The sequence below is a fragment of the Diaporthe batatas genome (genome assembly GCF_019321695.1).
Source record: "Diaporthe batatas strain CRI 302-4 chromosome Unknown Contig00023, whole genome shotgun sequence".
Taxonomy (NCBI): domain Eukaryota; kingdom Fungi; phylum Ascomycota; class Sordariomycetes; order Diaporthales; family Diaporthaceae; genus Diaporthe; species Diaporthe batatas.
Genome location: NW_025408570.1, coordinates 145,614 through 172,596, shown reverse-complemented (window position 1 = coordinate 172,596; position 26,983 = coordinate 145,614). Strand labels below are relative to the sequence as shown.

Sequence of the window (26,983 nt, the reverse complement as noted above, 5' to 3'; positions counted from 1 at the left end):
CGCCCCACTGCTCCTATGCTCCGACCTGTTATCTGGGCTATGATGGATGAAAACTTCATGGCGTATTGACCCAGGTCGCAGTCTTGGGGCTTGGCCAAGATGCGAAACATCAGTCTCGTCATGGGCATGTACGAAACTCAATCTTTCATGAACCTTATCCCTTCGTCGCCCAGAATGAGTAGTGAATGCATGTAGGGCATAAGACTCAGATGACGCGTCCCTGTCCTTGTCCATGAAGCCGAAAGATACGCCAAGACCCGTGGAAAAAGACTTCATGAAGCTCTTAAGGTTAGGTATTGTCGCAGAGATCAGTGAGTAGGTGAGCATGACTTGTTGTAGAAGGAGGCTGCCGGATATCTCGAATAGTGGTGAAGCCGAGCTGGTGTATGGTTTGAAGAGGCGGAGATGGCTGGCGGAAAGGGCGATCAATGGCAGGCGAAATGCAAAAGCGAGAAAAACCTGGAACTTGAGGGATAACGACATTGTGTTCGACCACATAAAAATGACGGGCAAAGAGCATATAAGGACTTCAGTAATTATGTCGAACGCTGTGATGATCTGCCACCGGAGAAACTAGGTTGTTTCACGGTCAGACAAGGGCTCTTCGACTCCATCGCTCACATTGGATGTTGCTTACCTGCTCCGGACATTGACGAGCAGATTGAGTCGTCAGTAATATCGTTTCGGGGACGCAATTGACTGCAAGTCCAATTAAAGACCCAAGACCCCAAATGGCGCTCAAGACCAAACCTCCCATGCAGATCACCCATGCTTTGTCGATATCGAACGTGAATACCCGACGGATGAGCGAGGCAACTGAGCATTTGGCCATACAGAGGATTATGATTGAGAGAACCTCACAGGCGAACAGGTCCTACGAGGAATAATATTCAGCGTGAGAAGCGACGGTCTAGCAGATCGTCCGCATATGACCAGTCAGTGGACAACTCACCCTCCCAGCAATAGGCCATTGCTTTTCCACCGTGATCTCCTCTGACTTAGCGATACCATTCTTTAGTCCATGGAATAGTACCCCGGACTGGCCATATAGTAAAAGCTTCAGATCCAAGGTTAGCTAGGTAGTATGGCTCACATTTTACTCGTGATCAGACCTACCGTGGCGAGTCCGATAAAGTAATCGTCAGCACCATAAATACCCCTTTTGATCCGAGCTCTAGCCAATCCTGAAAAGGTGCTGTATATCATGCCCAAGATGGTCACTATCCAGAGGAAGCCCGTGTGGTCATTATCTTCAATTGGCGAAAATGAAATGGTTCCGGCGTTAGAGCTGTGTGAGGTCATGATTGGAGGCCCAGAACATTTGAAAGTGTCAAGAAATCATGTTGCGTTTCCCTGCTTGAATGTGGAGGTCTCCGATCGTATATGACCGCTGGGACAGGCTGGGGCAACAGTGGTCGACTGTGCGAGATGACAAGTTCATGGTGCTCACAATCCAGCAGCGGGTCATGGATCTTGTACCTAGGTAGACCCGTGGACAAGATATGGCCACCTCCTGGGGCTTGGCAACGGCAGCAGGATAAATCAACACGGCTATGTAGCCCGCTAACAGCTTACAGAACGGCTGCAGAGATGTGTCCAAGGGCTATATGAGCTACGATATCAACAAGCCGCGTACATCGAGGGTACCGGGTAGACAATCCCACGGCGACGTCCTCAGACGGCTGCATTTTGCGGCGGATCTCGACTGAACCGGGTCCTCTGCGAACAAGTGTGCCAGGGCCGACAGTGTTACAGGCTCCGAGCGGTCCGTATATGTTTACGCGGCACTTTTCCGAACTTGGCGAGTTATGCTCGCCAATGCAGGCCAGAGGATGATCCCCTTACTTTTATGCGAAGGCAACCACATTGTGACAGGTCACCGCGAAAACTGAGTGGTCGAAGTTGGGGCTTCGAGCGCCACGAGGGAAATGTCTGAGCTCGCGAATAGAATATCTGGTAGGCTAGCCAGGCCTGTACTTGATACCCACACACCAAATTTTGACATGTGGGGGTATCCGTTGCCGATCAGCTTGAATCTGATCGCCCACGTGTGCCCTGTTCTCCATCCACTCGTACTAAAATGGTTGTGTAATTCAAATGAGGGGGCATGGATGGGGTCTGAGTTGTAGATCAAGCTCACGCAAGTAGCGTACCAAAGACACAGCTGGTCTTTGTCCCTTCTTGTTGCAAAAAATGCAAGGACTTGGACTCATTAGTTTCAGGGTGATCATACCCGCAGTCACGAGCCACGGCAAGGTACATTAGCGTCTTACGAGAAGGTATGTCAAAGAATTGATAAGCACGAGTGTGTGGACATGCCTTCCGAGCTGACTCCTCGTGGGCTGAAGTGAGATGGGCCCCGTATCCATGGTTGCTAGCATCACAAGGGTGGGGACGGTGGCGCAAATTTTCCACACATGCCAACGTGGGTATCGGAACCTTCAGAGCGCGCCAGCTTCGCAATTGTGGCAAGTATTGGACGCTATAATTTGTTTTGTGCAGCCCGTATCTTTGCATACCTAGGTGGGCGGATCGAAGTCCTGCCGGCCAATACAACAACAGCAGGTCAACTCTGAGCAGATGATTAGACAAGTATATAAAACAAAGTAACAGGAAAAATGATGTCTTCGGAAACAAGTCTCTTTCTGCCTCGTTTTCAGCGAGGCGTTAACTAAACAGACATGTCTGGCACAAGCTCCCTGTCGAAGCTTGTCCATTCCCCATACCAAAGGTGAAGCCCCTTGAAATGGATTCCGGGCAGCACTATTAGGTGGGTCTTTGTTCAACAGATTCGGTTCTGTTTCCAAACCCTGCATACATAGATGAGCCAGTCCAATTAGAGTGTCACACTCATGTCTGTATCCGCCTCGCCTAGAAGGTGGTGGGTGATACATCACATGCCTCCTGACAATCCCTCTACCTTTTCTCTAATGATCACCCCAGCATCGCATGCTGGCCTGAGTCGTGGTAAACGACTACCAGATATTAAACACAGAAACTTCATTTCAACAAAATGGCTTCAACTATGAAGAGTAGCACCCTGGTCGACAATGATTCCGCCGAATCAAGCCTCCGCCAGGCACTCGGTGGCGGCAGTGCCGTCGACGAGAAGACTGGCACCTCGGATGACCGAGCCAATATGTTTCGGATGGGAAAGAAGCAGGAGCTGAGGGTTCGTAATTTCGACAGAGTTGTGCTCTCCCGTTTTTGCTGATGTTGACAGCTTGCAGAGGAACTTCCAGTTTGTTTCCATGTTTGGCTTCACTATGATTCTCATGGCATCGTGGGAAAGCATCATCAGGTTTGTAGTTCTAACTGCATGAATGTTCAATGAAAATCGGGACTCATTCTGAATTTTCAGTGTTTCAAACATCGGTCTTGTCAACGGCGGGACTGCGGGTTTGATATGGATGTTCTTTATATGCTGGATTGCGTTCATATTCATCAACACTTCAATGTGGGTCCCATTGAGCCTTGTCAAAATCTCCGGTGTTTGTTTTGCTGATCTACGTTTTCAGGGCTGAAATGGGATCGATGATGCCTACCGTGGGCGGCCAGTATGTGTACCACTTCTTGTGAATCATCAACGCGCAGTCACTAATGCATGCCAGATATCACTGGGTGTCTGAGTTCGCCCCAAGAGACTATCAGAAGTTTATCAGCTACCTGATGGGATGGCTTTGCGTCTTAGGTTGGCAAGTTGGCTGTACCTCCGGCGCCTATCTGGTCGGGACACAGATTCAGGGCCTCATTGCGCTGAACAACCCTGATTACTCCTACGAGCGATGGCATGGGACACTTCTCACCATAGCCGTCTCTGCATTTTCAATCCTATTTAACACAGTATGTTTCATTCCAAAAGATTCGGCGCCGGAAGATCTGCTAACTATCAGGGTCCTAGGTTCTGGCCAGAAAACTGCCCCTGATTGAGGGTATCATCCTCGTCATCCATATCTTTGCCTTTTTCGGTATTGTGGTCAGTCTTTGGGTCCTCGCACCTATCAATGCTTCCCCCAAACAAGTCTTCACTCAATTCAGCGACGGCGGCGGTTGGGGAAGCCTGGGCGGTTCTGCTCTGATTGGCATCACAAGCGGTATTTATCCCCTCATCGGAGGCGATGCAGCCGTCCACATGTCCGAGGAGCTTCGAGATGCCGGGAAAACGCTCCCACAGTGTATGATCTGGACAACTGTTGTAAACGGCGGCCTAGCCTGGATCATGGCCATCACATTCTGCTTCTGTGTTGGAGACCTTGAAGAGGCCCTCAACAGCCCAACAGGTGCGTTTTCTGATTTTTTTCCTAGGCTTTATTCTCAAAACCCCCCCCCCCCCCAAAAAAAACCTTCCAATGTTAGAGGTCTAGGTGTTCTCTCTAGTAGTCCTCTTCTGCCGTCATACAACAACATCCCATTCGATTGATCCACCTGACCTCACATGACCATACCACTATTGTTCTATCAAGTTTTGCAGCAGTCCAAGTTGTTGCATTTCCTGGCTAGTTACCGTCTGGACAGACAGTTGCAGTTGTTGACTAACAGGAAACAGGGTACCCCTTTATGCAGGTGTTCTATAACGCGGTCCAGTCAACCAGAGGTGCAACCGCCATGTCCGTCTTTATCACGATAATGTTCTTCTTCGGACTCTTGACTTTCGTCGCTACAAGCTCCCGTCAGCTATATGCCTTTGCGCGAGACAAAGGTCTCCCTTTCAGCGCGTGGTTCGCGACGGTCCGGCCCGGCTGGGACATCCCCTTTAATGCCCTCATCTTCACCTTTGTTTTCACCAGCGCGCTGTCCCTGATCAACCTTGGGTCTGCTACCGCCCTCAACTCTATCACCGGCCTACAGATCAACGCCATGCTCTCCAGCTACATCGTCTCGATCGGGTGTACGATATGGCGCCGGTGCACGGGCCGGCCTCTGCTTCCATCCAAGTTCAGCCTGGGCAGGTGGGGCTTGACTGTGAACATCATATCGATGGCTTTCCTGATCTTCTTCTTCATACTGGCGTTCTTCCCTTCCTCGCCGCAGCCCGACGCGGCTAGTATGAACTGGAACATCTTGATATATTGTGCGGTCGTCCTGCTGTCCACGGTCTATTATCTGTTCTGGGGGAAGAGACACTATGACGGTCCTGTGGCATACGTTAGAAAGATGGAATAAGGACTTGTGAGCTGTTTTTGGGTCTAAATATTCAGTTCAAGTGTATCAAGATACTTGAATACGCGCCTTGAGTGAGATCATAGACTGGCGCACGTCTGAATGCGGCCTCACGAGCAGCATCTCACCCCCTTACCTTCCCCCCTCTTCCCCCCAGAATATTGAATTTCAAGACTTCTCACCATGTCTGAGTGGATTGGTACTCAGCCAGGTGGCCACATGGCCCAACATTCATGCGTCTTTTCCAGGCGGGTTTAGGCATTAAATCGATCCTCCTCAAACCTGCTCAGCCTCCCACATCAGGAACTCGGGTCATGGTAGGACTTCTCGAATACACACTTGAATCACCGTCCCATACTTGCCTACTATTCCCTTAGAATCATGTCTACTAATGCGTGATTCCACCTTAGAAGGCCCAACCCAGGTCTGGGTATGTGAGTGTTTAGGGGAGGTTGACGGCCGCTTTGCAGATCCGTCGAGGCATCCGGAGCGCGAAGAGGTAGGACTGGAAATGTATAATTGAGATTCCTTGGGTGAGCCCATTCACTAAGCGAAGAGGCATGTTGCTGTCATCTTAGTTTCTCCCTCTCATTGTTGAAGACGTGTATCCGGAATTTGATGCCTTATAAAATCCATTTTATGAAATTTATTCAACGGCATTGTTCTGATGGCTCCTACATCTTCAATTGCTTCGGAGCCACGGTTCAAGTCAGCCAGTGAACAACTAGTGAAAGTCTTCATTGCCGCCTTTTTCTTTGCTTCTCTTGTGTGGGCGGTCGTGCTGCTTGTATTGCTTGACGTCCACGGGTGAGCCCGTTGTGGTTATCATAGCCGATTGATCCTGTTTTTGTGTTGCATGCATGATAGCAGCAAATATGACGACCGCATAATACCATATTATGGTACGTTTTGGAGGATTGACTTTCACATGGATAGACCATTTATGGCCGGGTTCCATTGTAAAACAGTCTTTTTCAAGATATAGGAAGTAGAAGTGGGGATGCTAGAGTTAGTTGAGGATTTAGGATTCATTCCATCGGGTGTCTCTCCTGGTGGTACTTAAGTAGACCGAACTGATGCTGTGGATGGGTAGCAGGCACCCAAGCAGACTTGGCAAACTTGAAGCTCGTAGTACCGTATCAAGTGAATCTTCAAAGTCGGTTGCACGATGACACGGCGCGGTTTACGTCTCATGTCTTTTGTCAGATGCTAACCTACATTCTCATGATTGGTGTTATATCCCGAGGTCCGCTTCATCAACAGGGCTAGGTGGCAGTCACCCCGATCGTAGTACTCTAGGGCTTCTAACTTGATGTGATGATCAAAGATTACTGCTGCGTATCTCAATCATAAATCCTAGAAGGGGACGGCAAAGTAATCGATGGGTTGGAAGCTTTTGAGGCAACCGGAGATTACGGCTGGATTGGATAAGGCTCAATTGGTAGTCGTTGGGCCGCAACACCACCTTCACCCGACCCCACACCGGTGCTGCTCACGCATGTAAGATACCATTGGCTTGCATGACGTTGTCTTGTATGTAGTGCATCGGCAAAATGATGACGAGAAACATGCTCGTCACTCGATCCGACCAGCCACTGGTCTGCAAGGCGTGTCGAAGGATGGCAGTGGGTGTTCCGGTCGTCGAGGGCGTCGGGATAGCTTGCTTGTCAGCCACCGGTGACAACTCACAGAGGGGACCACGGTGTACAAAGAAGTAGGGACTCCCTCAAATGGGGACACAAGGGAAAGATTTGGCGCACGCAGGTGGCACAGCAGACAGAGCTGGCCACATGATCTGCGCATCTTGCTATCAAGCATTCTGTGGAGCAAGACGCTCAGCGCTTAGATATCCTCTGCATTGATTTTCCTGTGTCAGTCAGCCCACGTCCACGGGATGCTGCAGGTGCTGATGCAAAATGCACAGGGCAGCATCGAGCTGAATATCCCTCTCAGGCTCGGGGTGATTCGCCACGGCCAACAAGCCGTGCCATAGGGCGATACTGGACTGTGACAAGCACGTAATTCCGACAACCAAAGAAATCAATTAGCGCAGAGTCGACCGAATCACCGCACCGTTGCACCGTTTGCAGTTTCCGTAATTTGCAGCGCGATTTCATGATGCCCGGAAGCCAATCCCGGGCGTGGGAGAGCCTGCAGTAGTTCCGCGCTGCAAGTTGTCGCTGATGGACGAATACGGGGCAAGCAGGAGGCTTGAGACCTGCAGCATTGTCGAATCAGTGGGGGAACGCCCTGGAATTGACGGTGCCCACATGCAAGCCTGTATGCACGTCGCCCCGCCCTGGTTTCTATTCGTTCGCAGCACATACCTGCCCCTCCCGATTCCTCCATTCCCGCGATACCTGGAAGCCGCCGTCGTCATTCCAGGCTTCTCTTAGTGAGAAGCGTTTTGGCAATGACAAGAGCATTGCATCTGGGGTGGCGCACGACTGGCGTGGGACTCGCGTGGAAGGATCTCGGTTCGCCTTGTGTGAGGTGTCACATCATGATTGCTCTGCCGCCGAGGTCGTCCGCGCACGATGTGCAGGTCTACAGGTGGGTAGCACTCCGAGGTGGCTCCTAACTAACACACGTTGTCCGCCGGGCCGCAAGGAAGATAGGATGGCAGGTCCAGGGGGAAAAAGTTAAAAAATGAGCTCAGACCCCGGTCCCTTCCAGGTACAACGGTGTCCATGTGCATTTCTCTCTCCTGTCTCGCTTCTTCCACGCATGCATCATTGTTCTTGGTCGAACCTATTAGTTAGACATGTCGTTTGCGTCCCTACTCGGCATCACCCCGTGGTCAAACCCTCACCGTCTCAGCAAGACTGCTTGAATATAAAATAGACCACCAGGACCAAGAATTGGATGTATATCCCGCTGTACTACCGCCCGCTCACCTCCTCCACCCTGTCGCCCAGGGCCCGGGCCCCCTCGGCATCAGATGCGATCTCCTCCGAGTCGAGCTTGTCACACCTCACGAGGTGGGTGGATGTGTGGAAGCGGGACACCAGCTCGAGTACAAACACTACCATCGGGATCGTAGTCGGCGTCCTCCTCGCAGTCTTCATCATCGCGAGCTTCGTGTTCCTGTACCGGTACAGGTACTCGGTACGATTTAACAACAAACGGCGGCGGCGCCATCGGCGCCACGGCTCAAAAGGCTCCAAGACGTCTTCAGAGAGCTCGGGGGCTCCGCCCCCGCCCGCGCCGGCTCCGGTCGCTGATCCGCCAGCATGAATGAGACTTTTGATGAGAGGCTTGGGGTGTAAGGCGTTGAAGAACGTGATCAAGTTATTTGACTAGGTTTTATTGCGAGCGGTGTGATATTTTGATGTTATATCTGATGATGGACTTCAGGTAGTTATTGTGACCGCCAGGTGTTCCCGGTGGTCGATCACTGTATGACGAAGTTCTGCGAGCCCGAGTCTAGGGGGTGATTTACTCGTGGAGATGCCAATTCGGATACGGGGAAGCGATGGCTGAGCTTTCATGGTCGTTTGCATATTGGATTTGCACTTGAGCTCTGAGCGAGACACTGAAACTTCAGCACAATTATTGATGTGCGGTCTTAAGCTGCGTGGGATACGTATTTTCTTGGGCAATCGTCTGTTTTTATTTTAGCAAATGTAGGATAGAGTTATTAAACACCCTTATGCCATTGAATATATACTTAGTTACACCTTCAACTTGTTGAATCCCCAAGCTCTGCCAGATGATCACATTTTCATGTTGAGCAAACGGAAGGCTCGATGTGTCTGTTGGCAGCGAGTGGTCTCTTTAGAAACTCAAACAGCGGAGGTATTTGTCTCATTCAGAAAGGTTAAATTCAGGCTTGGAAACTATCATAGGTGTTCAACTCGTCTGAAGCCCCAGGCTTGCATCAGGGACATTCATTCGCATCAAGCGTCAACTGGTTTGCACCATGTAGGGAAGTCACGCAAGGTCGGTGTTGCCAGCAAAGGGAGGTACAAACGCCTTAAACAAATACAAATACCTGGACACCTAAACTTGGGGCAGTCGGTTGCAGATTCCTCCACTGAACTTGAATTTGAACTTACTTGGAAAAAGAATCCCCAGTCCCGCGGTGCCTTCAAAGCTGCTCTTTTCTCAACAGTTCTGATCAGCACACTCACCAAAATGAATCTCTTCACTTTCGTCGTGGCTCTGATGCCATTCCTTTCCTTCGCATTGGCTTGGCCAGCCAAACTGGAGGTCCCCAATGACAGACAGGAACTCACGGTGGTCTATCACAGGGTTAACTCCAGAGCCTCAGTCGACGCCCTTTCCCGTGGTGCTCTTGTGGGACGAGACTGCTCGGCAACCCTCAATACAGGCAGCTTCGCAAACCTGCCCATCATCTTCGATGTCGATGAACGTGGCAGCGGCAACCTCACTGTCGGCCCGAATACCTACCAGATCCACGAACGCTTCGATTACTCTGGCGGTATCACGTGTGGTCGCATGTATAACGATGTGGAAGCTGTCACATCCTGCACTGTCACCATACCTTCCGAGTTCGAAATTTCGCCGTTGAGCAGGCTCCATGTTACGGAGTGCATCGCAAAGGATGCTCATACCCTTTCAAAGACCCTGAACCTAGCTACACGCGCGCTCTCGGACCCAAACAGCCGCAACCAGACGGAGAACATTCCGATTCGCCCTCGTCAGGACTGCATCGATGAAGACGCAGACACTATCCGGTGGTCCTGTGGTGATCCTCACCAGAACTTTTACCATCGTCAGTTGAGCGTAAGTACTTGTTTCTTATCTGTGTATCTGGCGGGCTTGACAGGCGCATTTATGCCAAATGTCCCTTGTCCCGTGGAGCCATAAAGTCTTGATAAGATAATATTAATCAACAGTATCCTGACCGCGATATTTCTCTACACACTTATTGAGGAGCAGAAATTAAACAGGGGCTGACACAAGAATCCTCACAGGTCGGAAAAGTCTGTGGAGACCAAGAGACCTGCGTTTCGTCGTTCAATAACCCAGGCGGTGTCTCCGTTTCCTACACTGCAAGTATGCCTCTAGAGAAATGGATCTCGGGCGATTTCTATGTCCAACAGGATTGGAAGACAGGCACCAACTACGAATGCACCGGCCACAAGGGCGAGACTGTGTGTGTTTGGTACAAGTTCGCTCATACCGCATACAGGGTGCAGAATGACTTCCAAAACTCATGTGGGTGGGAACACAAGACCGACCCATTCATTCTCTTCTCCCCGAACAAAGAGGGCATCAACGGCGGTCAATACTGTGTCATAGGCCCGTGCCGGAATGAGGGAGATTGGTATTGGGACTACAATGGCCCTGCTGGCGACGCGAAAGGAAACTATGGATGTTAAAGAGAGCATTCATTGCAATCTCAGCCTGAGACCCATCGTCGCCTCGCGCTTGTCGAGTTCACACAAGCGTCTACCCATAACTAGTGGATCGGTCAAGGTCACTTTGGAGACCATGAGACGATGATTAATGCAAATTGACAAATTTTGATAACATGCTTCCTAAGGTCTGTTCAATCGTGACCGTCAAAAGGTGTGCCATGTGAGAGTACATAATTATTATCTCGGGCTGTACAGAAACTGTCTAGGAATGTAAATGCTAATCACTCTGACACCCATTCCGAAGTACAGTACTAATGATAGTTTACAGTCTGTCGAATCATGCTCAGAAATTGTATTTGTATCCATATAGGTGGCTACGCAAACCCAGGAACTGATCTGCCATGATTGCACGTTGGGCATGGGTCACGAAATATAAATGTTTTCAAGGCTCAATGTTTATACATGGTAAAATGGTCGGTGAGGCTTGAATTCTGAAGTGGTGAAAAAGAGTCGAATCGGAAGCACACAGTCTAGTTATGATACATCAAGAGAAAAGATGAAACCTCAAGTGAATGAACAATGAAGCGAGCAGACGCCGCATATCAATCCCAAATCACACCAGCTACCGAGCATCAGACCCACCCCTGGAAACGGTCGAACCCCTCCTCGTGGCCCTTACACTCCTGGATCCTCGCCTGGTAGCTCGATGATGGTGCCGAACAGACTCTATCCGGGCCAGGCTCCGGGTGATGGCCCGTCGCAGCTCATCGACGTTCGAGATCAGGGGCTCATCGCCCGAGGAGATTTGAGCCGTGGGGGTATGGCTGACGCGCATCAGCGCATCGTACGTCGTCTCCAGCTCGGCCGAGAGCCGGTCTAGCGAGCTCATGAGAACCTCGCCCCGCCTGTGGCGGCGGCGCCGCTGCCTATCCTCGAGCGAGGACTGGGACGGGGACTGCTGTAAGTGAGGCTGTGGCTGCGGCTGCGGCTGCGGCTGCTGTTCGGCTGCCCTTGCTGATGTCGCCGTGGCCGTACCCTTTGCGGCCTCCTCGGATGGCGAGTCCTTCTGGCGCCGGAAGAAGTTGTGACGGACGACGTAGTCGACGACTTCCTCGAGCAACTGGCCAACCAACATGCTCATTGCCGCCTGGCCCAGCCCAGAGCCCCCGTCGCTGTGCTGGCTTCCGCTCCCGCGACCTCCTTGCTGCCCGCCATGCCCGTTCCTGCTGCTGCTTCTCCCGCCATGCGGCTCCCGCTGCTGTGGATACCTGCCTGCTGCGTTCCGCAGTGCATGCTGTCCGAGCCGCCGGGTGACATCGCTCCGCTCGCGAGAAGGTCTCAGGACAGGCCTCGCCTGCCGGGGCCTCGAGCGACGGGATGAGATGTTTGGATATTGAGGTGCCATTGTCTGACTGGACCTCCTGGGAGTTTTGCCGTAATTTGATATATACCAGTCGATACGAATGTTGGGCGTGTAGTATTAGCAGGTGAGACGTGTCTGAGTCTAAGTGTATGCTCTAAAGAAAGGACGATGCTAATTCGATGTAGGAGGAAGCAAAAATGTCGAGGAGTTCTGGTCTTCTTTTCTTCTTAACCTCTGTTTTGATAAGCCGGGTTGGAGATGTGACTGCTGAGCCTGGTCATCTGCCCAGGCTGCGCCCCTTGTGACCTGGCATGGCTGGCTGCCTTGAGCCATGTGAGAGGACTCCAAATGCCTGAGTCACCCTCAACACCACGCCAGCTGCCTCGATGCTGTCCAAAGAATGAGCATCAGGAGGCTTAAAATGAACACGTCTTAAAAAATGCGTTAGATATTCGTCGTTGCCCACATCTTGTAAGGCGTCTGCTGACAACATGCTACATCTCTGGATGAGTGTTGTCAGACGGCGCTGGATGAGTGGTGCCGGCAACATCCGAACAACCTTGGAACTCTTCATGGGCGTCAGGGTCCAACCCTGGATGTCAATCCAAAACATGCCAAAAAAACTAAAATCCATCTGTCATAGTCATGCCAGGCTTTGGCCTCGCGAGACCGCGTCGACCCTGTCGTTTATTCCCACACGGTATGGACCGGCGCCCCTTCGGTCGAACCGTTGTGGCAATATGGCGAGACGCTATCAAGCGTCTAGGGCCTTTCGGGACCCTCGTAAATGTGGACCAGCAGATAAGAATAGGCCGTAGAAGGGCCATGGAAAGAACCCTGGGCAGCCTGGGAAACTCCTTACGTACGGGGGATAATGCAACAGGTACGTAAAGGGTCCGCTCCACAACGCCCACACGAGCGGAAAAAATTCACAACGCACATAGGGTCCAAGCACGAGTGTCGCGTGTCCAGCTTCCGGATTCTTCTCCTTCTCTCTTCCTTCTCTCTCTCTCTCCCTCTCCCTCCCAAGATGGGGGAGACGAGAACACCTGCCTGAGTGAGCAGCCTGATCAGTGATCTCCAACCACCGACGACAACAACACCGGACCACGGCCGCCAGTCAACAAGATGGCTCCAGCTTACGACGAGGAGAAGAAGCTCGACCGGGTCGGGTCGCAGCCCGCCGACTCGGCGTCCGAGTCCGTGGGCAGCGGCAACTCGGGCATGTTGGACAAGCTCATGTCGCTGGAGGCGACGATGGACTCCAAGCTGGGCATCGAGTCGCAGGCGATCCAGCGGATGCGGCCCGAGGACAAGCGGCCGCAGTCGTGGCACGAGCAGGCCACGATGGCGCTGCTGTGGGCGGGCGCGACCATGAACGTCTCGTGCCTGTCGACGGGGTTCCTGGGCTGGGAGTTTGGGCTGGACCTCGGCCAGAGCATCCCCATCACCATCTTCGGCACGCTGCTGGGCGCCTCGGTGGCCGGGTGGTGCGCCACGCTCGGCCCCGGGACGGGCCTGCGGCAGATGTCCATCGCCCGGTACAGCTTCGGCTGGTACCCGTCCAAGATCCTGGCCGCCCTCAATGTCATCTCGCAGATCGGGTGGAGCGCCGTCGGCTCCATCACCGCCGGCTCCGCGCTCTCGGCCGTGTCGGACGGCAGGCTGAGCTCCATCGTCGGCATCGTCATCATCGCCGTCTGCAGCTCGGCCCTCAACTTCTGCGGCCTGCGCGCCATCCTCGAGTACCAGAAGTACGCGTGGGCCGTCTTTTTCGTGCTCTTCATGATCATGTACGGCGAGATGGCCCCCCGTGCCGATGTTGCGACCAAGAGCACCCTGGCCGGCGACGACAAGGCCGGCGCCGTGCTGTCGCTGCTGGCCATCGTCTACGGCTCGTCCGTGTCGTGGGCCACCATTGCTGCAGACTACTACGTCCAGCATCCTATCAACACGTATGTGGCCCCATATTCTTTTGGCGTGGGCTGAGAAAGACTGAGTGAGTGGCTGGGCTGGTTCTGACATGCTCGCCCTGTAGCTCCAAGTTCAAGGTCTTTACGCTCACCACCATGGGTATCGGCATCTCCACCTGCATTGGCATGGTCCTTGGCTGCGTGGGCTCCACCATGGGCGTCGACCAGGAGCTCGCCGATGTGTACGAGCAGCAGGGGGTCGGCTTCCTCCTCCAGACCATGCTGTTCCCGCGCGGCTTCGCCAAGTTCATCCTCGTCGTGCTGGTCCTCGCCGGCATCGGCATGAACTGCATCAACCTCTACTCGTCGGCCCTGTCGGTGCAGCAGTTCGCACGGCCCCTCGCCCGCATCCCCCGTTTCGTCTGGACCGTCGTGCTCTTCGGCATCACCCTGGGCATCGCCGCCGGCGGCAGGGAGAACCTCAACGCGTACCTGCAGAACTTCCTCGCCCTGCTGGGCTACTGGGCCACCTCGTTCTTCGTCATCCTCTGGTGCGAGCACTACGTGTTCCGCAAGGGCAGCTGCGACAACTACGACCTCGAGGCCTGGAATGACCCCGCGAGGCTGCCCCTGGGCCTCGCTGCGCTGGTTGCGTTCCTGGTCGGCGTCGTCGGCTGGGTCCTCGGTATGGTGCAGACCTGGTTCACGGGCCCCATAGGCAAGCTGCTGGGGAGCGCTGGCGGGGATGTCGCAAACGAGCTGACCTTGGTCTTTACCCTGGTCTTGTTCGTTCCCTTGCGGTGGCTGGAGCTGAAGTACATCGGTCGGTAAGCATTTGCGGGGCAACAAGGTGCATTGCACTGGATCGGGAGGTCACTCGCCTGAGGGCAGCATTCTGCCTACATGGATAGCTTGGTTTGAACACAAGTTCAGACTAGATCCAATCACTCAACTCGACAGACGGGAATGATCCACTCGGCAAATTGAGTTGAATAATGTGGTTGGCAATGACGTGACTTCTGTGAGGTGCGTCCACAGGCTGTAAAGGCTGACCTTCGAAGCTACCGTATGTCAGGTAAGTCTGAAAGCGGAGTAGACTTTGCCTTCGTAGACTGGTAAACTGGCGTTGCCGACAATGAGTCGATGCTGTCCACATCGGCTTTGCCGTAAGAGCGATTGAGGTCGGCCTGCTGCGACAGCATGTCCAACTTCATGACCACTGTGCCCACACTGGGACATGCGTACTTGAGTATTCAATGCCGTAGAAACAGCAGAACGAGTGGCCAGCATGGTATACCACAGCTTTCAAGTTAATAGTGCATATATCAAAAATCCAATCAATATTGAAGTTGTTCCAGGAAGACGACAGACATGCGTGTACGTATCCTTTGCTATGTCCAGGTGCCCTTCAACACACTCGCTCTTTTCTAAGACTATCAGCTTCCTTCATCTGAACTTCCTGACCCAAACTACCTTCGATCTTCCACAGCGCCAGCCACTAGCTGGTGCTGGCGTTTTCTTCTTTAGTCAACCACTTTTCACCACTCACCACTTCCTCTCCTCGACTTCACACCATTCTTCTCGTGGTTTCAACTTGGGATTTCAGCTTCAAATTCACATTCCAACTCAAGCGATATCATCACCTTCGTCAAATCAACAGCCCTGGAGGTCAAGACTCTCGAAAGCAAAGTATCTCCGTTTGTCTACGTCTTTGGTGGCCTTGCGTACCCTCGGCCAGCAAAGGAAGGCTCTTTTAACCCCTCTGACAACTTTGCAAAAGTCGTCTGCAACCTCACATCACCACAGGTCCTTCCCCCGAACGGCCTGCCCTCGAGGCGACCGGGGCGCTCGGCTACAACACCCCTTACGCCTGTGCAGCCATCGATATCTCCAGCTTCTTCAGAGAAATATCAGTCACTGGTGAGCTCCTGCCAAAGAAGACACTGCTTTTGATTCATCTATCGCTTACTCAATCATGTACCGTCCTCGTTCGTGTACCACGTTACCTGCAATCATGTCTTGTAGTCGATTTTGCCGTGTTGCTTCTGCGTTGTTGCCTTTCAGCGAGCTTGAGGAGCCCCCTCACTTCGGAATCACTGCGAAACGCAACTGACTTTCCATGGAAGGAATTCGCATCCGCCTCGTCGCAAACATGGCGGAGATGAAGGCTGAGGAAGCCAAGAGCTCGGCCCCGGAACTCGATGGCCTGACGCCTTTGCATCTCGCCGTTTTGAAAGGCAGCTACGCCCATGTTCGCTGGATTGTCCATGAACGGGAGTATGGTGTGAACGCGCTCACTGCAGACAAAATAACACCTCTCATGCTCGCAGCCTTATACGGACGAAGTGACATCTTCCTGCTTCTTTGGGGAAAAAAAGCCTCACCGAATTCAAAAGACAGCCACGGCTACACACTGTTGGACTATGCGGAGCCGCGATTCAAATTTTTCCAAAATCTCCTTCATCAGTGCAACAAGATTGCCAGCCGAAAGCCCGACACGGGGGGGCGGAGAGATATCTACAGAGTACTGAAGGGCTTGCAGGTTACAAGGCGTCGAACCAACATGCGTCGCACCCAAGAACATGCAGCGGCTCAGCAAGAAGCCCGGGCTCAGTCTCGGCCCCAAGCTCCTGCGCACATGAATCAAATCAGCCAGCAGCAATCTGTACACGATTTGCCCAGGCGTGCTGTGTTCCTCCCGTCTTCAGATGGCAAACAGCTAGAGTTTGTGGAAGGGAGATGCGTTGCGGCGAATGAGCGCACTCACCCCGCCAGGAAATGCATCGGCGTGATTCTGGGTGTGGACGGGAGCCACACTGACATGTTCGCTGTCTCCGGCTGGGGTGTTAAGAGAGATGGGACCGTCGCATCAACAAACACCCTCGACAACACAATCTACACGGGGCTTATGATGCGGGCGGCGCCGCTTCTGAATTTCAAGCTTCCCGCCAATGGGTTTGACTATGTTAGTATTGAACACATCCTTTTTGGTGGTTCACCTACTGACTTCCATCCAGCATTTCCCCGGCACGGATTTTGAAAAGAAAGGTGCTTTCTGGGCTTGCCACGCTGAAGTAAGGATCCCCATTACCACTGCGTTTCGTTGCCTTGGAAACAATTATTGACCCTGGCCTCAGAAACAGTTGGCTCTGTTTGTCTTGAAAAGGGCAGTTTTCCATGTGTCCGGTACTGAGGAGCTCACAGAAGATACCGTTGCCCTGCTGAAGGGTCAGCTTGGTATTTTACCACCTGGGCTGCGAGAGACAGTAATCCACCTCAATCATGAGGTTGCGTGTCGAAACTGTCTGCGGGTAAGTGGTGCATGGCGTCAATTGTTTGTGCAAGAACTATAGCTAAACTTACCTCTAGTTCCTTGAAGTCTTGAACCAGAAGACTGGCCTCGTGTTTCGAGTTGAATTCCACAAATGGTACACCGAGGTGAAGAGGAAGAAGACGCCACAGCTCTGGATCCAGCCAGATGGAAGTGCCAGGCCAGTCACAGGAGCTCCGTATGATTCAGGTGCCGACGAAAATGCGGAGCTGATCGACGATGAGCTTGGCCTTCTCGACGGCGGAGACGATACAGCTACCGGCCTCCATGATGATCCTGCGGATCCCCAGCAAGGTGACAATGTGAACACGCGTACTGACCCGACGACCCCTCGGAAACGGACGAGCCATCGGTCAACCAGTGCGCCCGAGCGGGTGTCAGGGCCCGACTACCCGAAGGAAGGGTCAGCAGTCAGCCAGGAGCCTCCGTACGATAGCTATCCGTATCCGAAGCTCTACGTGACGCCGCCCTCGCGCAACGTCCAGGCCTTGCCGACACCACAATCGCTCGCCCGAATCAACGAGCTGTCGCGAAGATCGACCCCTCCCAGCCCAGCCGGCCTTTCCGAGGGCATGGGCTCACAAAATCAGCCAGGCAGCATGTCGCCCTTGCCGTCGCAGGAGTGGGAAGTGGAAGATATCGTGGCGACGGAAGAAAGAGACGGCGCGCGATGGTTCCTCGTGAAATGGAGAGGGTTTCCGGACGAGAACGACACTTGGGAGAGTGAGAGCAACCTGGCCAACGCGCAGGAGGCGGTCAGCAAGTTCATGGAAGAACTTCGCGCCATTCAGTCTTGAGTCCGCTTGAGGATATTCGAGAGCCTGGGGAAAGCAAGCCTGGATGCATGTCACTCGTCCATCACCGTCCGGTGGCTCAGAGTTTGCAGCAGGCTGGTGAGCCCGGTACATTTTTGCATTTTGTCTGACTGCCCGGGTTTTTATCAAGAACGTTGAACAGTTGGAACGGGAGTGACTGCTCAAAGTCCCGTGAATTGGTTGGATGTCAGTCTTCAAAAGTCAAAAGTGAATATTGTTGGTTTTATTATTGTTTTGCGGATTGGTTTTCAGGTTGGACCAAAATGCACGGAATTACTTATTCACTCATCCCGTAGCACATGCAATGTTCATATCCACGAATGCAGTTCAGAGTCCATCAAAATCGTCGTTGTCGCTCCCCCTGGGCGGCGGGTGGACGTCAGTAACATAAAATCAGTGAATGGCTTCGGGTAAGGGTTGAAGGGGGGAGGGTGCACGGACCTTCAGTCGTGAACAGCAGTCCATGGCATCAGCAGGACATGATGCTTACATCACTCTCATTTTCTCTCATTTTGAACATTCCAAAGGCAAAGTGAATGAGATTATTCGATGCCAAAAGATATCCTATAATATTCCCTGGAACTGGCCCAATTGAGAGTCTTCACGACGCCTTGTTGCCGCTGCGAGGGCCGCTGAGCCCTCGCCTTGGACCTCGGGACGACATCACTTGGTCGATGCAAGTGAGAATCAGCCAAGATGCGCGACTTCATAGAGTATCTCCAAGAGGCCTTCATCACAGCCAGCGGCGGCAACACATATGACAACAGTGTAAGGGTTGTATTCCCCATTCCTGTGCCAGGTGGCTGACTCTGGCGGCAGTACTCCAACCTCGACCTCACATCGCGCTCGCTGCTGCACTTTGCCACGCCCACGGGCAGCAGGATCACCCTCTCGTCCTTTGTGCGCCCCAGGTTCGGCACGTCGTACAGCATCGGCATAAAGGACGGCTGGGTCTCGTACCTCTACTCGACCCTGCCCACCGCCGCCACCACCAGCTCCGACCGCATCCCCCTGCCCAACCTCCTGCGGTGCTACCGCCCGCTGTCCACCACCGCCCCGGCCCACGCCGTCGGCCACGGCCTCGTCTACGGCCGCCTGTACCTGCCCCAGAGCAGGCTCGAGGCCCTGCTCGCCGCCCGCGTCACCCCCGAGGTCAACCTGACCATCCGCGCCGTCAGCCAGGAGTCCCTGCGCCACGGCGGCACCGCCCTCGCCCTGGCGTCGTGGGACGACCCCGCGGGCCGCTTCGGCATCGAGACCCTCGCGTCGTCCGACGGCGGCGTCCTGGGCCTGAGGGGGCTGTGGAACGCGAGCAACCCGCCGGTGCGGAGCAGCGCCGCCGAGGTGGGCCCGGGTGCAGCAGCAGCATCACTGCCCCCGAGCACGGCGATACCGACCACCACCGCCTCCCCCGGCGAGGGCAGCCCGTCCAGCACAGCCGCAACGCCCGGAATCAGCAGCAGCAGCAGCAGCAGTCATCATCACAACAACAACAACAACAACGGCAACGGCGGCAGCAGCAACGCCGACAGGGAGCGCGTCAACGGGCGCTTCAGCGTCGGCGGCGAGATCTACTACGGCCTGCTCAACAAGTCGGGCGGGCTCAGCCTGGGCGGGCGGTTCCAGACCCTCCCGACGCACGCGGGCACCCCGCTGACGGCGGCCCTGACCTTCAACCTGCTGGGCCACTTCAGCGCCACCTACGCCGTCATGGCCGGCCGCGGCTGCACGCTGGCCAGCGAGTTCGGCTTCAACGTCTACAGCTACGAGAGCGACTGGGCCGTGGGCGTGGAGCTGTGGCGGGGCGGCGGGGGGCGGAGGGGGGGAGGGGCGGTGGCGTCGTCGGATGCTGGTGCTGGTGCCGGTGCTGGTGGTGATGAAGGTGAAGGTGCTGGCCCGGGCCCGGCTGATATCCCGCAGCAGCAGCGGCGGCAGCAGCAGCAGGAGGCCGAGGCGGTCCTCGCTGCCAGGGCGGGGCTGGACCACGGCATCGACCCGAGCCTGGCCGAGGCCATGCACGCCAGGGAGGCCAGCAACAACCTGATCAAGAACGCCGCGGCGGCCTCGCCCACCACCACCACCACCACAACAACACAAACAACAACAACGAGCACATCACCAGCTACGACGAGGACCCCCATGTACCAGCGCAGCTTCCAGGCGAAGCTGGAGTGGCGGCTCGACAGCGACGGGGCCGACAAGACCACCACGCCCGCGGCAGAGGTCTACGATCCTTCCACAGGGGCGAGGCTGGCCACCGCCACTACAGGAGACGACGGCGGGGACGGCGGGGACGACGGCGCGGGCGAGGACTCGCCGGCCGGCGTGGTCAAGTGCCGCTGCGACCAGCACATGCGGGTCGGGCTCATGTACGAGGGCCGGTACAAGTCGCTCCTGTTCAGCCTGGGCACCGACGTCGACCTCCGCAGGCTGGACGCGCCCTTCCAGGGGGTCGGGCTCGCGGTGCAGTTCTCGTCGTGAGATGGGTGGATGTCTGGGCTTGGGGTGTGGCGGTTGTGGTTGTTCAAGGTCCGACTGTCTATGCACGAGAACAGGGGGGGGGGGGCGGGTGTGAGGTTGCTCATGCTATATAATATGATATACCTATAGGTAGTATTCCAGCCAGGGGAAAGGAGGGGCTGCCTGGTGGCTTCTCGTGACGGCGCACATTTACATGGCTCGTGAGACAAGTTTGGATGAAGGAACCCAGCAGGGGGTATCCCAAAGACATACCTACTTGCGCTTCCATCCTCATCCTCACCATGTACTGCCATGGGCTATCATGTATTCGACATGCGAACAGGACTTCAATGTTGTTTCAAGGAGACAGACACTGTGGTCCTCAGACACGGGCATAGAGCCGATCACATTTATTTGCCACTGCTTGCAAACATCATGTTGGGGTTTGACAGGCGAACTTGGATTTTGGTCTCTGCAATAGCATTTCACCGGCAACAAAGGAGAAGCGGCGGGAAGGGTCGGTCATGTTGACGTGGTATCATTTCCCCAAATCCGAGACGAAAATCCGTTGAATCATTTCCATTGTGATCCATTTTTTTGACGCCGATGACCAAGCAATCCATAGTTAAAAAGTCCAAACCCGACAACGCCACCGCCAGTCATGTTTCCAGACCGACAGTTTACTCGTCGTCCTCCTCCTCGTCCTCAGCGGCGACGGTCTGGGCAGCAATGCCTATAGCAGTACAAGTCAGCACGGCATTCAGAGCCATCAGATGGGACTTGTACAGCCCGGGGAAAGCTCAAGACAGGGGGGCAAGACGTACGGTCCAGATCACGCTGGCCGGCCTGGGTGATGCGGCGGCCGCCCTTCTCCTCGTCGATCTCGACAATGTTGATCTTCTCGAGGGACTGCAGGACCTTGCGGTCGACGGAGCCGGAGGCGTTGACGTGCTTGGAGGGGCGGGCACCACGGTTCTTGGCGGTACCGTGGATCTTGCGGAGGCGGCCGACACCGATGGTCTTGCGCAGGTAGACGGCGCGGGCGACGGCGGCGGCGCGGATGTAGAACCAGTCGATGTCCTGGGGGGGCATCTCCTTGGCGGGGCCGGTCTTGACCGTGTCAACCCAACCTGGATGGGTGGATTCCATGGTCAGCAAGAAAAGTTTTCGGAAGGGTGTTTTATAACAAAGTCAGAGCTGGTGATTAGACATACCGGGGATGGGCAGCTTGCCCTGACGCTTCAGGAACGCAGCGTAGGCGTTGATGAACTTGTGCGACTGCAGATCAAGGAAAGACACCATCAGCAAATATTCCGTCTTCAGAGGTCTTTCGACCCCCTCACGCCTGCTCCATGGTGTGTTTTTATTGTGTCTTCCCCCTTCTCTCTAGGACTTGTAACGGTCGACATCCCGATGCCCTTCCATATTTGTATGCGCAGAGTCGATTGAGTGGGTTGGTTTCTCCCCCCTCACGAAGCAATGGCTATGTATGGGGTGCGACCGGGTGTCGTATCGTCTGTCGTGGTGACTGTCGTCGAGCGGTGTATTTGGTGTGTGGTCGTCTTCTTGTGTGTGCCATTTTGCAGGTCGCGCGGGACGGTCAGACTGGAAGAGTTGGGACACCTACATCAACATCGCGAACAGAGATACCGCCACCCATTTTGACTGGTTTGATGGATTTCCTGGGGAGAGATTGACGTGAGGAAAGGGGGTGGTCGTCGGTGGTGCTGGCGAGGCGTGGATATGGAGTTGGTCGTGGGTGAGGTTCAGAGGGGAGGGTTGGAGATTGGCAAGGTCAGACGTCGAGGATGAAAATCGGCCACCCCGTTGGCTCCACTCTTGCTAGCGTGGGAGCCGAATTTCAAAAATCGACCTTGGTGGGCGGTGTGCACGGGCCACACCTGCGATAAACAAGATAAGAATGCCATCCGGCGGCCAGCTGGGATGAACTCAGACCAGCTGGTCATGCAGCAGCCTGACTGGAGCACCCCGTACTACTCCGTACATATGTATCAGTGGACAGTACCTCGGCATGTAACGGTAATCAATTACCTTTGCCCGGTTCGCAAGCCGAGACCCATTGGGCGTTGGTTCGTGCCTCCTCTTCTCTGCTCAGAGCTCGCTCACCTTCCACTTCCACGCAATCTGGTAAAAGTACCTGCAGGTTGTCGGGGTGTCGGCAGCACTCTCCTCCCATCCTCAATCCACCGCAATGACTCTACTTATTCAGCCGGCTCGTCCTGTCCACTCATTCCTATGGTGGACTCGGCTTGAGCCTGGGCTGCTGTACAGAGGTATGCCGCACAGGTTGGTGATTCCTGGCTGGAGAGTCTGAAAGTTACTTGGGTTACTGGTCAAAGTATCATTCCCATCTCCAGCTCAATCAGGTCGGGATCCCACAAGATGCAGGCATGCATACCTGCACCTGGGCAGGCATATACCGGTATGCAGACATGAAATGCAGATTTGGATTTGGGTTGCAGATACGGATGGACAAGCATTCGTCCTGCCTCCCGTCTGCACCTGCCAGCCCCATCCATCGTGCCATCCCAGTGGACGGCACGGCCTGACGCTCTTTTTTATGTCTCGTCGTTTTCTGTGAAACATGCAGAAGTCATTCTGTGGGTTGCATTTGACCCCTGTCATCCCTCATTTGCCTTGACATCCTCATCTCGCAGGCCAGTCAGTCTACTGTGCTGCTGCTGCTGCTGCTTCTTGTGCTGCTGCCGTGGTATTATTCTGCTGCCGTCAAAGTCTGTCTGTCTATCTCTCGGCTGCCAGCCCTGCTTGCGCACACACTTACGCACACACTCACACGGACAGACAGACAGACAGACAGACAGACAGACAGATCCCTGCCCCCTTGCGCGCATCATGATCCACTGCCTCGCTGCGTGCAGGCTCAAGGGTGCATTCAATGAAACCATAGCCATTCCTCTTCTCCACTTGGCACCCGCGCCCGTCTGGGAATCTGTGCTGGTTCCTGCGAGCCTCGGCTCCCTTCTCGATCCATACTAGCTGCCGCCGGCTGCAGCCCGGGCCTGTTGATGAGCGGGAAGAGCACGCGGGAAATCATCGAGGAAACATGTATCCTCAGTATCCTCAGCACAATCCCAGACCACATCTGCGGTTTCCCCAGCTCAGTTGGGCGTGAGAAATGGGGCAAGAGTGACCAGACAGACAGACGAGGGTGAACAGAGCAGAGTCATTGCCCAAGTAGACACGACCCGGGATTCGAGCAAGACCAATCAATACCTGCTCCGTCTCTCTCCGAGTCACTTGTAGGCACTCACCCACTCACTCGCCCAAGCCCATCCTGCGAGGCCGTTGCAGCTCGTCAACAGCAAAAGCACGTCTCCAGCCAGACCCAAACCAGACTATCGTCACTCTGGCTGCCTGCCAAGCCGACATCACATCACACCAGTCACTCCTCCCTCCCCCCTCCAACCAGAAGAGGACCCGGACGAGGAGCTGGCCATGTCCCTCAGTGAGTCTTTATATTGGTCTCATAAAACCCCCCCAGCAGCCTTACTGATGCCAGCCCCAAACAGTACCCGCCGCCCTCGTGGGCAAGGCCGCAGCTGCCGTGGCAGGCCTCGCCTACCTCAACGCGCGCTTCTCCATTGGTCAGGACCTCAGCTTCCTGCTCAGCCGTAGGGCGGCGTTTGCAGAGTTGGCCAAGACAGGTAAGTCCTCTCGCTCCTCGCTCCTCGCTCCTCGCTCTGGACTGACCTGATGCCACAGTGCCCAAGGGCCGCCTCTCCATCTACTACTGCTTCGAGGACGCGGTCAGGGAGAAGGGCGACGCCGAGGCCATCTGGTCCCACGGCGAGTGCCTCACCTACAACCAGGCCTACGCCCGCGTCAACCAGTACGCGCAGTGGTTCCTCGCCCAGGGCGTGCGCCCCGGCCAGTTCGCCGCCCTGCTCATGGCCAACTCCCCCGACATGGTGTGCGCCTGGCTCGGCCTGCTGGCCATCGGCGCCGCCCCGGCCCTGGTCAACACCAACCTCGCCGCCAAGGCCCTCGTCCACTCCGTCAGCATCGCGAAAGTCAAGCTCGTCCTGGCCGACGGCGACGCCGACCTCCTCGGGCGCCTGGACGCCGTGCGCGGCGACCTCGAGGCCGCCGGCCACCGCATCTGCGTGCTCGGCGGCGGCGGCGGCGTGCGCGCGCAGGTCCTCGGCCTGGAGCCCGTGCGGCCCGGCGACGAGCTGCGCGAGGGCGTCACCACCGACACGCCGCTGGCCCTGGCGTACACGAGCGGCACGACGGGCCTGCCCAAGGCCATCTCGTTCCCCATGGTCGTCGCCTTCCTGTCGGCCACGGTCAAGCGGCGCGGGTTCGGCGAGGTCAGGGGCACCGACCAGAGGTGCTACAACTGCATGCCCTACTACCACATGACGGGCGGCCTCCACGCAATCCTGCAGCTCCTGGTACGTTTGTCGTCTGTCTCTGATGATTCCCTTGCCTGCTTGGCCTCCTCCCACGCCAGCTACTGACAGACAGGCCGGCGTCAGACCCGCGACACCCTCTGCATAGCCCCCAAGTTCCACGCCCGCACCTTCTGGGACGACATCCGCGCCTCGCGCGCGACCTTCTTCATCTACGTGGGCGAGGCCCTGCGGTACCTCCTCGCCCAGCCGCCCTCGCCGCTCGACCGCGCCCACGCCGTCCACACCATCATCGGCAACGGCCTGCGCGGCGACGTGTGGGTCCCCTTCCGCGACCGCTTCGGCATCGGCACCATCCACGAGTTCTACAACTCGACCGAGCTCATGTTCGGCCTCGACAACCCCAGCAGGGGCGACTTCACCGCCCGGTCCCTCGGCGTCCACGGCCTCGTCCTCCGCACCCTCTTCTCGCGCATGCACGCCCCCGCCGCCGTCGACCCCGAGACGGGCGAGCTGCTGCGCGACCCCGTGACGGGCTTCGCGGCCCGCGTCCCCTGGTCGCAGGGCGGCGAGGTCCTCGTCCGCCTCGACCCCGGCAGCAAGCTCCCCGGCCGCACGTTCCGCGGCTACTGGGACAACGAGGGCGCCACGAGCGCCAAGATCGCCCGCGACGTGTTTGTCAGGGGCGACGCCTACTTCCGCACCGGCGACGCCCTCCGCCGCGACGCCGACGGCCGCTGGTTCTTCTGCGACCGGCTCGGCGACACGTTCCGCTGGAAGGGCGAGAACGTCAGCACCGCCGAGGTGAGCGACGTCCTCGGCGCCTACGGGAGGGGCGTCGTCGAGGCCGTCGTCTATGGCGTGCAGCTCCCCGGGCACGAGGGGCGGGCCGGCGCCGTGGCGCTGCTGGTCGACGAGTCGAGGCGCGGGGCCTTTGACTATGCGGATTTCCTGAGGTGAGTTTGTTTGTTTGTTGTTGACCCCATGTTTGACCCCATCACTTGTTCCACCCAGCGTCTCCGTTTCCGTCTCGGTCTCGTCTCGTCTCTTCTCGGGGCATATATGAGTGAGTGGTGCCAACTGACCACAAACAAAAACTGAAATAGATATGCCCGCGCCAACCTCCCGAAATACGCCGTCCCGGTCTTCATCCGCCTCGTCTCGGAGCCGCTCAGCACGGGGAACCACAAGCAGAACAAGGTGCCGCTCAAGGCCGAGGGCGTCGACCCGGACAAGGTGTCGAGCGGCGACGCCATCTACTGGGCCCGCGGCGACACATATGTCCCCTTCACACGCGCCGACTGGGAGGGCCTTTCCCAGGGCAGGGCCAGGCTGTGAGGAGGGAGCCCGCCCCCGTGCGTGGACATTGGTTGGGTACGCCATGCCATCGACGGCCCACACCTCCACGGACCCCCGGGGACCGTCACCTCCTCCGTTGCGGTGGGAGAATCGGTGGGCTGCGACACACACGCGAAATAACCTTCTCGGCGGACAGGGGGGTTCCTTTCTGCTTCTGACACGCGAAAGGGATGGTACCACTGATTCCATCTTTTCTGTCCATCGGGGTGGCGGAGAAGAGAACCAAGCCGGGGAATAATCAGATGTTAACACATCATAACGTGCCATGGCCTCCGAGTCTTTGATGACAGACTAGCATAGCTCCGGCGTTTAATTAGATTTTGCTTCCACCTTGCTTCTCAGGATGTAACCCATCGGTGTTGATGGCACAGTTGTGTCGCCTCTGTGGCCTCGTGCTTGTCCACGTGGAATGTCGATATGGATCCCCGTTCGACGCCAGCTGGCGTGTAAATGCGTAATACGTGAGTGAAGGTGAGTCAGTGAGGACTTCCACATCTCTGGCTCCGTCGGCTTGGATCTCACATTGATTGCCACAAGCCCATGCGGCTTCCTTTCATCCCCAGAGTACGAAGACTAAACCAGCTTTCATCTGATACCAATCGAGAGTAAGATGACGCGTGCGGATATGTGTGAACAAACGCAAATACCGGCAATCTGGATTTCCAACAGCGGGATGGAAAAGGTTTTGTCGGATGGATAGTTACAGGTGACTACAGAAACCGGGGCCCTCACGAATTACTCTTTTGGAAATCTCTGCGTTGAGGACATGGGCTTGCTCCGTGAGCTGCGTTGGTATCCGGAGGCATCGTGTGTCCTTGTGGGCTTCCTGGTAGGCCTTGTTCTCGTTCTTCGATGCTCTAC

General features: G+C 55.6%; 8 protein-coding genes across 8 annotated transcripts; 6 read left to right on the top strand and 2 right to left on the bottom strand.

Annotated features, from left to right (window-relative positions):
- Positions 1–3,013: 3,013 nt before the first annotated feature.
- Positions 3,014–5,163, top strand: KVR01_013021 (uncharacterized protein; the record flags this gene model as incomplete). Its single annotated transcript, XM_044786513.1, has 6 exons — positions 3,014–3,172; positions 3,231–3,301; positions 3,612–3,843; positions 3,902–4,126; positions 4,175–4,280; positions 4,547–5,163. 6 exons carry the CDS (start codon positions 3,014–3,016, stop codon positions 5,161–5,163), a joined length of 1,410 nt encoding a protein of 469 aa, XP_044637897.1.
- Positions 5,164–9,297: 4,134 nt separating this feature from the next.
- Positions 9,298–10,508, top strand: KVR01_013027 (uncharacterized protein; the record flags this gene model as incomplete). The annotated part of the gene is made up of 2 exons (XM_044790699.1): positions 9,298–9,909; positions 10,101–10,508. 2 exons carry the CDS (start codon positions 9,298–9,300, stop codon positions 10,506–10,508), a joined length of 1,020 nt encoding a protein of 339 aa, XP_044637903.1.
- Positions 10,509–10,979: 471 nt separating this feature from the next.
- Positions 10,980–14,867, top strand: KVR01_013124 (uncharacterized protein). The gene is made up of 2 exons (XM_044783125.1): positions 10,980–13,805; positions 13,889–14,867. Exons 1-2 carry the CDS (start codon positions 12,979–12,981, stop codon positions 14,592–14,594), a joined length of 1,533 nt encoding a protein of 510 aa, XP_044638000.1. The 5' UTR covers positions 10,980–12,978; the 3' UTR covers positions 14,595–14,867.
- On the bottom strand, positions 11,110–11,892 carry KVR01_013056 (uncharacterized protein; the record flags this gene model as incomplete). The annotated part of the gene is made up of 1 exon (XM_044787410.1): positions 11,110–11,892. One exon carries the CDS (start codon positions 11,890–11,892, stop codon positions 11,110–11,112), a length of 783 nt encoding a protein of 260 aa, XP_044637932.1.
- A 1,048-nt stretch (positions 14,868–15,915) lies between the features above and the next one.
- KVR01_013055 (uncharacterized protein) lies at positions 15,916–17,891 on the top strand (the record flags this gene model as incomplete). Its single annotated transcript, XM_044789713.1, has 3 exons — positions 15,916–16,718; positions 16,930–17,074; positions 17,133–17,891. The coding sequence occupies 3 exons, from the start codon at positions 15,916–15,918 to the stop codon at positions 17,889–17,891; spliced, it is 1,707 nt and encodes a 568-aa protein (XP_044637931.1).
- Positions 17,892–18,418: 527 nt separating this feature from the next.
- On the top strand, positions 18,419–20,459 carry KVR01_013063 (uncharacterized protein). The gene is made up of 2 exons (XM_044789520.1): positions 18,419–18,677; positions 18,729–20,459. The coding sequence occupies exons 1-2, from the start codon at positions 18,606–18,608 to the stop codon at positions 20,388–20,390; spliced, it is 1,734 nt and encodes a 577-aa protein (XP_044637939.1). The 5' UTR covers positions 18,419–18,605; the 3' UTR covers positions 20,391–20,459.
- Positions 20,460–20,481: 22 nt separating this feature from the next.
- On the bottom strand, positions 20,482–22,357 carry KVR01_013018 (uncharacterized protein). The gene is made up of 4 exons (XM_044787014.1): positions 21,997–22,357; positions 21,584–21,647; positions 21,194–21,499; positions 20,482–21,102 (listed from the first exon to the last, which is right to left on the bottom strand). Exons 1-4 carry the CDS (start codon positions 22,027–22,029, stop codon positions 21,050–21,052), a joined length of 456 nt encoding a protein of 151 aa, XP_044637894.1. The 5' UTR covers positions 22,030–22,357; the 3' UTR covers positions 20,482–21,049.
- A 558-nt stretch (positions 22,358–22,915) lies between these two features.
- KVR01_013108 (uncharacterized protein) lies at positions 22,916–26,456 on the top strand. Its single transcript, XM_044788396.1, has 5 exons — positions 22,916–23,856; positions 23,921–24,055; positions 24,114–24,805; positions 24,890–25,719; positions 25,870–26,456. The coding sequence occupies exons 1-5, from the start codon at positions 23,847–23,849 to the stop codon at positions 26,099–26,101; spliced, it is 1,899 nt and encodes a 632-aa protein (XP_044637984.1). The 5' UTR covers positions 22,916–23,846; the 3' UTR covers positions 26,102–26,456.
- Positions 26,457–26,983: the final 527 nt, after the last annotated feature.

Excerpts from the sequence above, each read along its gene's own strand:
- KVR01_013124 (XM_044783125.1), top strand. The coding sequence starts at position 12,979 with ATGGCTCCAGCTTACGACGAGGAGAAGAAGCTCGACCGGGTCGGGTCG. Across the intron at positions 13,806-13,888 it reads GTCCAGCATCCTATCAACAC|CTCCAAGTTCAAGGTCTTTA; the intron begins GTATGTGGCCCC and ends CTCGCCCTGTAG.
- KVR01_013063 (XM_044789520.1), top strand. The coding sequence starts at position 18,606 with ATGCGCGACTTCATAGAGTATCTCCAAGAGGCCTTCATCACAGCCAGC. Across the intron at positions 18,678-18,728 it reads GCAACACATATGACAACAGT|TACTCCAACCTCGACCTCAC; the intron begins GTAAGGGTTGTA and ends CTCTGGCGGCAG.
- KVR01_013018 (XM_044787014.1), bottom strand. The coding sequence starts at position 22,029 with ATGGGTGGCGGTATCTCTGTTCGCGATGTTGAT. Across the intron at positions 21,648-21,996 it reads TCTCTGTTCGCGATGTTGAT|TCGCACAAGTTCATCAACGC; the intron begins GTAGGTGTCCCA and ends CTTGATCTGCAG. Across the intron at positions 21,103-21,193 it reads CGGCCAGCGTGATCTGGACC|GCATTGCTGCCCAGACCGTC; the intron begins GTACGTCTTGCC and ends GTACTGCTATAG.
- KVR01_013108 (XM_044788396.1), top strand. Across the intron at positions 24,056-24,113 it reads TGCAGAGTTGGCCAAGACAG|TGCCCAAGGGCCGCCTCTCC; the intron begins GTAAGTCCTCTC and ends CTGATGCCACAG. Across the intron at positions 25,720-25,869 it reads GACTATGCGGATTTCCTGAG|ATATGCCCGCGCCAACCTCC; the intron begins GTGAGTTTGTTT and ends AAACTGAAATAG.